Raw genomic sequence first — 14,302 nt, 5'->3', positions numbered from 1 at the left:
AAATCTGATTTACAGGCCTTGGCACACTCAGGAAAGGTTTGGAGTGGATGATGAGTCCTTTTGCAATATGCTTTGATGACACGGGTATGAAGAACAAACATATCAAAACTAAGATAATGAGCAAACAGCTTCTGGCCCAGATTTCACAAAAGCATTAAAACTACAATTAAAATATAGTATTATGTCCCATGCATGCCTGTTGAAATGGTTGGTTTCATCACTTGGCCACTGTGCCACATACTATCAGCCATTCAGAGGACAGGCTGTGATATTGAAATGAAACATCCTTCATCCCTGCGAGATAAAAATCCCACACGTCCGCCCGCTGCCTTCCCCTATTTTTCTGTATTATACTTTTGTAATTGGAGGTGCCATAATGAAATCAATTCAGTCGGGATAACAGATTTCACATCATGTTACCGGTTTCCTTTAGAAGGGGCCGCTTCGTGAAGACGTCTAAAAATATTCCTCTTTCATGCATCATCAATATCTTCATTACATGAAAGATGGACGTCAGATTGTGTTTGCTGTTTCTGCGCGATGCCAGTTGACAGGGTAGCATCTCGCCTGTGTCTGCGACACACTGCGTTTACAGGGATTTGGAGAGCATTTTTTGTACAACACAGTGAAGTTGCGATAAAGCTGGAAGTGCTTTCGTGGAGAAGCATGAGATGCGTTTGCTAAGACATCGTCTTTCTATCTGCGTTTTAACTCCAAATCTTGTATAAAAGCACTGAATTGGATCTTTTTCAGTGATAGTAAACAAAGACTTTGGCTGAATAAATATATATATTTACTCTGTGTGCATGAGCAACCAGTGGTTTCACACAGGAAACACGCAGTTTATTCGCAGTGGAGTATTCTTTAGTTTAAGATCTCAAACAGAGAGCTGAGTGATAACAGACTTTCATGACACATTTAGCCCAACAGGATAAATGTTATTTCAGCCAAGCTCGAACATTTATCAGCCCAAACTCTTGACTGAGCACCTTTTTTCTTTTCAATGAATTCCAACTTTTCCCACATGTACAGCAAAATATACCACTGCTCTAAATAGCATCCACTGAGGAAACTTGATTCAACTTCAGATAATTTCACACTTCACACCTCACAGCGACGGCCAAAATTATCTCTGGCTTCGAACGAAACTATGTGAGGCTCCATATTTTCGTATTAGTAGAAGCAGGGAACACAATGCACTTGTACATTTTGATGCAAGTCTAGCCCACATTTGGTAATGGGGGTGAGAGAGCAATACAATTGATTCGGTTTTTCGTCTTTAGGCAATGTACCATTTTCCCTAGATACACACTACAAAGTGAATTCCAACTGTGCTCTGGGACACAGTGGTGAGACATGGGGATGTCCACAGGCATAGGCCTTAAGTCACATTGTGTGATCCTCGCCATAGCTCTACTGTAAACACCTACTTTAAGTCTTGTTCTAATTACTATCAGGCGAATGCTAGGAGTCATCACTATCACTGCTTGTTGACATGTGCAAACTATATTGAATAAAAGTCAACGAATGTTGTAAATGCACACCTAATTTACCTATACACAAATGTGAAATGTCAGGTTTTTATGTTAGGGTATTTCCTTTCCTTTCCTTTCCTTTCCTTTGCTCCTGCCTCCACTGCTCCATCTGTGCACTCCTTATGAAAGGGAATAGTTGAGCAGGCCTGACAAAGGGCGGCACATAGGAGGCAGAGGTGCTGAGGGAAGCTGAGCACCGCTGAAAGGGATTCCTATCTGTTTGCGTGTCTTTGGTGTGTTAGTGAGGGGGAAAAAAAGAGAGAGCACTTGTGTATATGTTGGCAATTGTATGCGTGTGTGTGCCAGTTTGAATACTACATTTCCCTACCTTTAATGTTTACTGCATGGCTGTCGTGATGGAAATAAGCTTCTGAATAGTATGCAACAGAAAGAGGAGGAAGGATTTGCATCGTTATTCAAAGTGATTGTCATAACCTCCAAATCGACTGAACAAAGTCAACACCTTTGTTCTGTTTCAGTAATCTTGCTTTATGTGGTCACCTGTGCATGAACGTTCTTATCCAGCCTGAGAGTGTGATGTAAAATTAATGAGAAAAAAAGACATTACAATGCTTTCATTGGAGGAAATCTGAGTAATGAACTCACATAATTACATACTTGAGTAATAGTATCAGTGTCTAAAAAAAAAAAAAAGAAATGGTGAAGAAAACTTCAGATAGTCATGTACAGTGTGTATGATCCTACTCTTATGAAAACAGATCACAACTGACTGGACCTGGCTCCTGTCCTCCGTGTCTGTCTGACCGAGCGCGTCTGGCTCTCTCCATGCTGCCATCTGAGCTGGGCCTGCCGTTGCTGCGGCAACAACAACAACTGCATAGTAGCTGGCATGGCTCCGTTCAGCAGCTCGGCCTCATTATACTGCTGCTGGCTTTGATGTGGTTTCTGAGGCTCTACCTGCATTACTGCAGCCAGTGGCTCTACCTCCAGGCCATAGCAGTTCCTGTCAACAAGTGAGTTTGCTTCCTTTGATATTGCCCTGCACACACACACATGCATGGAAGAGGATCGCATGAATACACACACAGACGCGCAAAACTTTTCAAGCGCACACATTGCTGCTGACATAAATCCATTAATAAAAACGGAGGACTGACACATACCAGATAATAGTAGCATATTACCATACTGTAAATTTATTAGCATGGCCACACATAACATGACCTGTATGTAGGCTCACACACATGCGGCGTACAGTTATGGGAAAATACGATGCGGAGAGGACAACAAGCTGAGAGGATGAGGATGTGCTGTGTGTGTGTTGGTGTGTGTGTTGGCAAATGCAGGCTTGATACACCCAGATCATCTGTTTGGAATCCCCCCATTAACATTTTAACAAGACTTTCTCAATATTAACAAACCATTGCTGGGGGAGTTTGCTCACCACACAGCTTTAAGTCCCAAAAGGCTACATTATTTGGAAGGAATTTATTGTTATTATTTGGTACGCAGCATTGATAATAAACAGCAATAAGATGCCACAGAACTGTTAAATCACATTGGAATAGCATATGGTGCTGATTTAATTCATCACAATAAAAGGGCTGGCTGCAAACATGCATACAACCAGGTTTTTATTACAATAACTCAGGGGCGCAAACATCATGGAAAGTGATGGAGGAGAGCTCAGGAAGAAAAAAAAATGTGGCTGAGTGAAAAAAAAAGGAAAAAAGAATGGACTGAGGGGGCGGATAGAAAACAAAAATGTGAAAACAGAGGGGGTCAACGCTGGATGACAACTTCCACATGTCCAAATCTGCTGCTCTCCCTCCAAGCATTTCTCTCTCCATGCAATGGTCAGAGCTGATGATGCCCATTGAGAGGGAGGGAGAGAGAGACTAAGTGACAGTCAGAGCGGTTAGCATGATGACAGGCATACCTCGCTTCACCCTTATATCTCACACTCGTTCCTTTTTCTTTCTTTCTACGTCTGTGTCTGTTTGTTTTTGCATTCTCCCTTCCCATAATCCATCCCGGGACATCATCGGCCTGCAAAGAGTCCCCAACAGCAAAAGTCCCTGGCCTACGGTGCTTCTACAGTCATCTATGAGTGCTTCATTTCTTCTCTTCTTTTCTTTTACTCACTCAAGTTACAAAGCAGTAATACACTGGTCTAAGGTACTAAACATCTTGTGTTCAGAATATCCTGAATTATAAGTAAGCATATACTGTAGGCATAAGCAGTATAATACTTTTTATGCTTATTAAATATGTTTTTCAATGTAATCTGTTAAGAGAGCGATCAGAAGTAGAGTGTAGCATAAATCACATTCTTCAAGGACAGAAAAAGTATGTCAAAGTTGTACTTAACTAAATGTACTTTAATTATAGCACAAAATGTATCTTATTTTGTGCCAAAATAATAGGAAGCATTTGAGAGAGATCTTAAGATTTTTACTTATAATTTTGTCTGGAAATATAAAAAATAACACATCAAAGTCTCATGTCTTTACCGGTCATCCAGAGAGGTAATCTCTGTTCTCTGAAATGACTTTTTGGGGCTTGAATCTCTTGAGAGATTTGCTTCAGATGAAACACCAATGGACCTCTACTGTCAGATTAATGGACAGAATCTGAGAGATGCTTGACTCTTGAAGCAAATCAGATGGAAATTAATGAGAGAAAACTGGACCCCTCCTCTCCCACCACTGGCTCTACCTCCTCCTGACTGATGGGAAGATTAAGGAACTCATGAGGCTTGCTGTAAATGGGGAGTTTAACGTACAACGGGCTTGGATAAGCTCTGCCATGTATCGGCAAAGGTTGTAATACTCTTACTTTCAGTGTCCTTTGCATCTTTAGTGTCTTTTATGATAGTAATAGGTATAAAAAGGTTTCCTTAACAACAGTCAGTCATAATGCCATCAAAGTCATTTGAGTGAATTAGCCACAAATACTATAACACAGTATATGGAGTTGCTGGAAACAGCTGCCCTTGAGCTGCAAAGCATCACAAACACAAATATGGTACACATATATTGACACTTTCCTCTCATACCAGATTCCACTTCCATGCACACACGGTGGACCTCGTGTACCAGAGTTCTTTACTCCACACCCGGGAGGAGCTGGCAATGGTGGTGGTGGGTCCCCTGACCTTGAACGCAATAACGTTCCTGCTGGTTCTGATCAGATGGGGCTGTCAACAGATATTTGGCTCACTCCCTTCCTTCACGTCAAAGTTTATCATGGCTCAGGGAGTGTGGACAGTCCTCGACCCCCTGGCAGTCTTTGCAGTGGACGCCATCCTCGGGGTAAGTCACTTAAAAATAACTTGGACACTTGTGCACTTTAAATAGGAGTTCACTTTATCTTGGCAAAGTGACTTTAGATTACAAAAAAAAGAGTGCAGAGAGGGTGAGAAGCAAAATGTGCAAGGTTGGATGGGTGTCTTTTTTGGCAGCGGGTTAGATGTGTAAGGTGACTGAAATGGATTGGACATTTCTTGCTGCAGTTTCATGTAGGCAGCAACTTAAACGTAAAAAGGGAGAGAAAACGTTGTTATATTTTGACTTTTGAAATATGTGAAAGAAAATCCGTGAACTGTCTTGTGATCTTCATTTAGAAAAAGAGATTTTCTGCATCCACAGTTATAGGAAACTACTTATTATTTATTTTTAATCCTTGTCTCCTTAGCGCCTCTCCTACAGTCCTGACACACCAGTGGGGGATGCTGCCAAGCTTTATTGGCACTTCTATCAAGCTGACAAATCAGGTGCAGCGGGGGTGATCATCACTCTCTTCCTCTATGCTGTCGTTTTTCTCCTTTCCATCACCATCCTCTCCATGTACCTGCTCAGGTGAGCTACACAGTTAGAATACCAAATATAGCAAGAAAACAATTACATTATCTTAAACACAAAATATTTTGAAGCAACTGGCATTAACATTAAAATAAATCTCAAATATTTTCTTCTTATTTTAGAGATAAAATGAATGTATTTTTGAATGTTAATTTGTTTCTGTTTCAGGTATGCTCCTAGTATATAATATGTACAATAAACTTATTTAATACTTGCTGGCTTGGTTTAAGTCAACCATCTACAAGAACTTTGTTTTGAATCTGAAAACAAGTTATATCACTTGTTAATGCCACTTGTATCTGTGGCATTAAATACAAAGTATCTTTATGAGACACCCACAAATAAGTCTGCCTTAAATTCTGTTTCAGGGGCTACATGTAGGTCAATCTGATCTCAAGTGAGCTTGGACAATAAAACCACTGCAGTAAAACCTATAACACCCCCACAACCCACAGCACACAAATGCACAACCAGCCCTTAATCGTCCAAACCTTACCTCCTCCCCATTTAGTAAAAAAGAACGATGACATTTTGAAATTGGTTTCTTTGGGTCTCAGTCACACCGGCCTAGAGACAGGTCAGTGATCTCCTGACAACCTCTATTTTCGAGGGAAACATTGTTAACAAGTGGTTAAGAAGTGGTTGCTAAAGTTTCTGCATTAAAAATCTCTTTATGATTGCTTCGGTTGCTAGTAATCACACGGCTAAAATACAGCTAGCAACTAGCTGTGGCCACCTATAGTTGGAAGTCAGCTACCTGCCTACAAACACTGGCCAACTGCTCCTCGAGGAGTAGTGAAACTTGATTGCAACTTGCAAACTGCAGGTGGAAACAGCAATCTGCTAGCAACAAAACAATCATAAAGATGTTTCTTGTGTAGGACTGTATACCTCTTCTTGAACAGCAACTTCCAGCAACCACTTGCTAACCGGAAATACACATTTTTCTTTAAGGACTAGAGGTTGACAGGGGTTGCTGGCTAGTCTCCAGGCCTGCGAGGCTCATTACATGTGCATTACACATCAAAGTAGCTGTGTAAAGGGACAAAACCCTCACATACAAAATGCTTTTGCACTAAAGAAAAATTCACGAGTCTTGAGATCTAGAAATATATTTAACTTTCTATACATTTCCACTCATGTGTAGTAATGCTGGCAGGCATCACCACGTTGATGTGTTTTAAATTATTGATGACTTCTCTACTATCAGGCCATCCAGTGGGCCGTATTGAAACCTGTTGTGGGCAAGTTTGGTATATAGGAGCACTTCTGTAGACTGCTACAGGCTCTGAACAGGAAGATAGTTTCTTAAATGCACCGACACTCACCAACCTGCTATCCGGTCATTAAGTCTGACGTCACTAACCGTGTCAGCGGAGTTTTAGGCCCGTGTCTGGGCCTAAAACTCCGCTGCAGGTCCATATATATCAAACGATCACTATGGCATTACTGAGAGTTGAAAAACTGTCTAAAGTCTTTCATCTTTAATAAAATGATCAGCATTCTGCTCTACCAGGTGTAACAATTGAGTTTAACATCCAGGCATCCATGAAAACGGAATTTATGACATTTAACGGAGTTAGAAGTTAGCAGGGAGTTAGCTCGCTAGCTTCTATCTAAATACAATATAGCATGTACTGACTGCGGGGTTTTGGAAACAAATTAAAACGTACAACTCTGTTACCACTTCCAACATAAATGAAGACAGAAAACTAAACAGCAGTGACGTTTGTAGGGTTACTGAAGTTTGGCTAGCTGGTATATAATGATGTGCTACGTGACCGCTAGCGACACAGCTATGTTAGCATAATATAAACAAGCTAACTTTTTTTCCACTCAATAAAAGTTAACGTGAGTGTTCTCGGTGGTCAGGAACAAATGTAATCGCATGGCAGGATGCTGTAAAAGGACCAAACTTCAGCCAGGAAAACAACTGAGATAATCCATCCACAATACGAGGTTAGTCATTCATATACTGCTGCATGGGCTGGGCTGTAGTTACATCCTAAGGTTTTAAAAACTGAGCTTAAATAAATGATTAGCGGTAATAAAAGCCGAGGGAGGTCAACAGGGATCACTGACTGTTTTAGGAGCTTTTTGAGATTAAATAGAAGAAAATACATAACATTAAACATGTTAACAACACAAAAGCCATATTAAACACAGACTACTTTAGGCCCGGAAGTAGGATTCGTCACGTCATCACTTAACGACCGGATAGTATAGCACCAGTTAATAATAATACAGTATATCTAAATGTTACTATCCTGCTTGTTCCACCCTTCATCAAGTATTTATTCACCTTTTCTGTCCACAAAAAAAACTGTAAACAAAAAAAAATCAAAAATATAAACAGATGTTGATGTAATTTATTTTGAATTTATAGTTGCAGGGAATTGCTGATGGAGTTATGCATCAAAGGCTCACATACACAAGCATACACAAACTTATTAAACACAGAATCAGGAATATACACACGCACCACACAGCTAGATTGCCTGAACATACCATTCGCTGCAATTCACTGGAAAATGGAAATCATTTCTAATTCAAAAGTTAGATGTGTTTTGATATAGCGTGAATATGGAACCCCCTTACTTTATCCGATTAGGCTGGGTGTTTTGCATGGTTGGGATCACTGCAGGTTTCATACATATTGAAAAGGACGGCGTGCGGATGGTGATGAACACACATACTCTATCTTAATGCACTGTGTGTTGCACTCATGTCTTGCAGATTGAGGTCAGCCATGTTGAAACATTTGGTTGCTAGCCTGCATTGTGATTTGGCAACTCGGATGGCTTTTTCATGTCATCTATAGACCTTTTGCTGATTAGTTCGAAAGCCCAGGCAAAACAAACACTGCTCTTTCTCAAACATTCAAAGGCATTTGATTTGACAGACTTTTTGCAATATAGGACTCACTTTAAAGGCAGGCAGGTGATAAATTACTGAATAGTGTAACTCAGTATTCATCCAAGGTGTGTTCTCTCACTCTAACATACGACCAAATTCCATTAATAGCTTAAAATGTAAGAAAACGCCTATTGAATTAATCAGTTTGAGATTGGCAGCCAAGGAGATGGTGCCATCTAATTTCAGTGAGCGAGACGCTTATCGGGATCAGACTAAATGGACAATATTAAAACAGCAGCCGGGAATAATGACTTCTGCCACTCAGCAGCCACACGGGTTTGTATTGAATGTAGGCCACGAGGCTGAAGCAAGGCTGATAATTTTATGGGTTACAATTTCCTATTGGCTACAAGGAAGGGGCTCTGACACAGACCATGACCTATTTCTAAAAAATATGCTCCAGGCCGTATGTATAGATAGAATGGACTGTTATCCTTTTTTCTTAATTACATTTAGGAAGCTTTTATTCACTGCCTGCAAAAATACACGTAAAATACCTCTGTATTCTTTGACCCTTTATGGAAACCAAAATGAGCAGCTATAAAAGTAGTAGTGTAGTGGTAGTTCCATCAACATTTTTGCAAGACTGTAGAAGAAAAAACACTTTGTTTGTTTCAGTTACTGCAAGTGTCTACTTCATCAGTTTCTTTATCAGTTTTCCTTCTTCATTAGAAGAGGTTTGCAAGTTTGTTTTTGATGGAACAAGATAAGAAGGTATCTTTGTTTGCTCTGAATCCTTCTGTTCCATTAAATTTAGTTTGATAGGATCCTTTAAAATAAATCACACATTCTGTAAATTGAGAAATACCGTTTAAGCTACTTTTGACTGCTCCTTTGTTCACTAAGGGTTTCCACAGTGGGTATCTCTGCATGTTTGATTGAGCAGTTTTCACACTGAATGCCTTTCTTGATGCAACCCCAAAGGGATTTGTGTCACCTCCCATCTTTTGCTTGCTAGGCAAATGTGTAAACCACTACACTACGGAGCAACCAAAGTGAGAAAAACCTTTGGGTGAGATAATACTAACATATACGTTAGAAAGACAAATCATTTGTGTTTTATTCTCTGACCCTTTCATCCACTGACATCAACTCGTGAACCTTGTGCTTAAACAAAGACCTGCCATGAGCCTTGTCATCCAGATCACAACCTACATGGTAAAGAATTACATACTTAAATTCAGGCCTTTTCCACACCAAAGAAATTAGCCCGTTTTGAAGCTCGGAGATGCAAAGATGGTGAATTCCTCCAAGAGAGAAACCGCATAAATGAATGAGAAGCACAATTCAAGTGTAGGATTAAAATGAATGCATGCTATTCCTGTGTCTGAGGTCAAGATTCTACAAACATCCCACTCCCAAGAGCAATGGGGAATGATGCTGAGTTCAAAGCTCCGTACCAGCTTCTTGTATAAATCCTTGCCTCCTTGATGTTGGTTTTATTTGAGAGTTGATTACCCTCTGACAGGCTAGAATCTCTGTGGAAGGGCACAAGGTCTGTTGGTTTTGATGGTCAGCCAAGACATTTGTTTACAGACATGGTGTTTCTTTTTAGGGGTTGGCTGCATGTGGCAAACGAAAAATAGCATTTTGGTGATGTGTACTCATGTGGAGGTATGAATCAATATGCCTTCTGCTGGGCAGAAAATTTTCTTGTGACTCAAGCCGGGCTCTCCTGATGCATCTGCAACCAGCACGTCCACTGTATCTGCCATCTTTGAAGCACAGCATTAACACTGAAGAACATCCCAGGATCCGACTCCCACACATTAATATTTGTGCAACCACGCAGACACCCAGCCAAACTCAGACATTTCTACACTCAGCTTGTGTCCACAAAATACTTCCCACTCACAGGCCAATTTGTTTGATTCCTTTTGCTGTTTCAATTGATGTATTAGACTTTTATAGAGCATCCAACCCAGCTGTCAGAATAAAAAGTTGGCCCTGTGCATTTCTGCAAGCTGCAGATCCACACAACGTCTGTGTTCTGGAACCAAAAATAGGTTTCATATGAACTTTTCTAGGTATGTGTGAATAAAGGTGATGTTTCAAATGCTCTTGGAACTTTTGAGGGCATATACTGCAGTAACCTATGAAATAACAAACGTATATATTTAATTACGCACCGCATTTTACATGTTTCTGCAACAGTGGAAACATTTTTTGGTTCACCATCCTCCAGCCTCCATTTCTCATAGGTGCACTTGTTTACAACCAGCGACCATGATTTAATGAACGCAATTAATATTCTTAATAACAAACTAAGAAAAAAAAATTGGTTCTTGGTGGCAATGAAACAAGCAACATGTTCTCATACGTCAGTGGTAAAGCAGGTTAATTGCCAGTGACTCCTAAATTGATATACATACATGTTTGTAGAAATAACATAAACGAGTATTTTCACTCATTAGTTGTGTTTGTGTTATAATGCTTTAGTAAAGTCTGATGATTTAAGGCGTAAATCTGAGTAAAAAGTCTTTGTTGCTTTTGCAGCTTTGCCAGTAAAGGTTTCTAGGCTGCATCAGTCAGGTTCTTGTATTTCTCTGTGTGTTTAGTCTCATAATGGCAATTTTAAATGTAATTCTTAAACACAGCAATGTGCTCGACAAAAACTAAGGACATAGCTTTACTGACTTCAGTAAATAAATGCTTAGAAGTCCGTGGCCTGTCAAAAACTCCACATTCATTCTGCATCAGTCATTCTTTTTTTTTTTGCCGTGATCTGACATTTCTCATCACTGTCTGCTCCAGTGCATTTACAGTGAAGCTATATCCCCTTGCAGACATGTATGTACATACATAGAGAAATCCTCTTCAAAATATTTCCAATAAAAAAGAGTGTTTAATGGGTGAAATAGGAAAAACAACATGATGCATGTATTTACATTTGAATCCGATTGACCAAACATGGGCTGGTCAGGGACAACCAAAGGGCCAGATGTGGCTTTACAATGGCTAGGTCTGTGGTGGGCAGTACAGTTACCGCTGTATACTTTATTGGCCATCATTCATTCCCTGTCATTGGGAAGTTCCCATTCCCTTCTGTGTTTCTTTAATATCTGCTGTATTTGCAGGCTAAGTACCCTCATATAGCAAGTCGCCATTTTTTAAATCTCGTGCCACTGTCGGGCATATTCTCATGTGCTCAAAGAGCTTCTTATCAGTCTTGAGTTGCCACCAGCAATTAAAAAATTATAACGCTAAAATGTAGATATGAAGCCATATTTTTTGTATCAGGAATTCAGTGCAGTATTTTATTACAAAAGGCTGTGTTTAGTCAAAAACGTTCTCTAAGATCTCCAGTCAGTCTGCTTTTGTTGCGCCGTCTTACATTTCTGAATCTTTTCTTTTTTCTCACCACACACCTTCCAGACTCCACAATGATGGTCGCATGCTGGATGTCTTTCAGCGACTCACCGCCAAGGAGGGGGTATACTTCCTGCCTCAAGACCTTGAGCTGTCCAATCAGGAACTGAGCTACATTGTCAAGAAAGCAGAGCAGTGGAGAGGGTTCAATGGAGAGAGGCGCAAGGTAAATACATTATTGGTCTCCTTTGCTGTCTCTAAATAAATTGCATTGTAATTAAACCAATAGTGACCTGTTGGGCTAATGATACTAGTCTTTTCAATTAACCTGGTCAAAGGGGAGGAATTAACTGTGGTGTTTGTAACCAATAAGGTCTTCTGCCGTGGTGCAGGTGCTCAATGAAAGTGCTGAGCTGGGTGAGATCAGTGAGGCACTAACAGAAGCATTTAAAGGCAGCCAAGATAACACAGGGTTAGCATTCACTGGTCACTTTAAAGGAGATATTACATCCGAGAGGATGTATAGAATAGGTTCATTTTATATCATTAAATTTTCTTTAGTTACATTTGAGAAAGCTGAGAATTCATCTCAGAGGTCTTTAGCTCCGTTCTAATTAGTACAAGATAATTACCAAAACAGAAACTCAGCTAACAGGCAGCCTGATTAGTCTGTGGAAACCAATTTTCGAAGATATTTCATTAAAGAGAGACTGCTCAATCAACACACACAGTGGAATGCGTGTGTGAGATATAGTGGGCATTCCCTTATTGCGGACATTTCGAAATCATCTAAGGCAGCTGAAATAAATGCTTGTCCCCATGAAATTACTATCACGGGGGAGAGGATGACGCATGTGGCCCAGCCCCGTGTAGGTCGATGATGGTGGCACAGGAGAGGGCAGTGTATTAGCACAAAGCCTACCCCTGATGTAAAATCTTTGCATAGTGATTGAAAATGTGACTTGTTGAGATAAGGGAAATAGAATGCAGCGATCAAACTGCAGCCCCCTTTAATTTATTCTGTAGGGTATTTTAGTAGCACACTGCTCGCTACATGTTCTCCATGTTCATTAACTCCCTTGCTCTTTTCTCAAATAAGTATGTGAGGCAACGGGATGAGAGGCTGCAGTGGACTGTGGTGAAAGATGGTCTGGGCATTAGGAAGTGATGCATTATTTTGTCTAATTGTAGAACTAAAACAGAGTGGGCCAAACCAAAATGTAGTTTTTGAGGGTCGTAGCAGTTAATATCTGAACGACTACACATCAAAGTCGCGTCAAACCGTGTCGTAACAAAGTTTACACTACAAGCAGGACTGCATTCATTATGTTGCGTTCACAGCGCTGTGGAAAAGCGAATTTCGTTTCAATGAAAAAGGCAACATGAAGCTGCTATCTCATACCTGACACTTGTCACCGTGTGACAGGTGTGACATGTGATAAAGAAAAGTTAAACATTCCTGAATTTCTTCAGGGCAGTAATAACAGGGTGAAGCAGCAACCAACAGAGCCCCACAGGCAGAGACGGAACAAAACTTCAGCGGTGAACGATGCAACAAAGTGAGCTTGTTGCCGATTGTGTCAACATGGCATTAGAACTTGTGTCTTCCTCTCAATGATGCAATGCTTTGTTGGGTTTTTTTTAACCTGTAGTTACACTTTATTTTGAAACAAAAGACAGGACGTGCAACAGGAAGCAGGAGACATGAAGACAAAACAGTATGCAAAATCTTGTTTTCCTAAACAAAGTATTTAACTATGTCGATTGTGACGTGCCAGACACAGGGGAATGGATACCTTTGAAAAGCTGGATTCTTCTTGATAGAAAATTGCACAAAAACTCAGCTACAGAAGTGAGAGAAACAGAGGAATACATTTTGCATCAGCAGGACCTAAAAAATACACTTTTTAAATGGTTTTACACTACATTGCTAAACTAGATAGTATAATTGTAATCGTGTAAATGCTATTCTTTTTCTAAAGTCTTTTTTGTTGTTGTTGTTTATTGGTCTTCACGCCTTAATGAAATGCAACCCCTGTTCTGAGAGGTGACTACACCGCCATTAATGGGATGGTGATGGACCTGTTTATTGGAAGAAAATTGAGCCTTCCGTTGTTTGGAGACTTTAAAAGAAATTACATCCCCAAAGTTTGTGATTAAGAAAATGCCTCATTTAGCAGCTGATGGCCTCTTGCTGTGGTGCACTGCTAAATCATCTTTGCATTACTGCATATCCCCCTCCATGGTAACAATTACAGCATACTTCATATTATACCTAATTTGATGTTATTAAACTGATAAAATGCTAACACGTTAACACGTTCTCTGGTCTGATGAAAATTTAGGGTTATTGCATTTTAACATTTTTACATTATTCAAGCAGACCATTTTTCATCAAAATAAGATGGGCCTTACCATTATTTCATAATTATTGTAACAGTTTCTCCTATGAAAAGGGTCACTTTCCTAACTCAGCAAAGACATATCCCTATTAGACTAATTTGACTACATGCAAATTTTTGTCATTTTTCCCTCATTAACTATTTATCATAGACAGGGAAAAAATATATTCATGAAAGCGAGCAAAGGAACAGCCCAAAAGAGCTGAAACTAATATTTTGCAACTCTAATGATTTTTTGCATCCTTAATTAGATAGAATAAGGTTGATATGATTAGGTCAGGATGTAGTGTTTTTCATTAAAAATACATTTCAGAAA

General features: G+C 39.9%; 1 protein-coding gene across 1 annotated transcript in view; it reads left to right on the top strand.

Annotated features, from left to right (window-relative positions):
• Positions 1–14,302, top strand: part of ofcc1 (orofacial cleft 1 candidate 1) — a 79,599-nt gene that overhangs the window by 43,302 nt on the left and 21,995 nt on the right. The window contains exons 17-20 of the mRNA XM_040044284.1: positions 2,255–2,509; positions 4,558–4,810; positions 5,193–5,356; positions 11,651–11,810. Coding sequence (XP_039900218.1) covers positions 2,255–2,509; positions 4,558–4,810; positions 5,193–5,356; positions 11,651–11,810 — 832 coding nt within the window. The remainder of the gene's footprint in view (positions 1–2,254; positions 2,510–4,557; positions 4,811–5,192; positions 5,357–11,650; positions 11,811–14,302) is intronic.

This window comes from Simochromis diagramma, unplaced genomic scaffold (assembly GCF_900408965.1).
Source record: "Simochromis diagramma unplaced genomic scaffold, fSimDia1.1 OVJJ01000602.1, whole genome shotgun sequence".
Taxonomy (NCBI): Eukaryota; Metazoa; Chordata; class Actinopteri; order Cichliformes; family Cichlidae; genus Simochromis; species Simochromis diagramma.
This window is presented reverse-complemented; position numbering and strand designations above follow the sequence as displayed.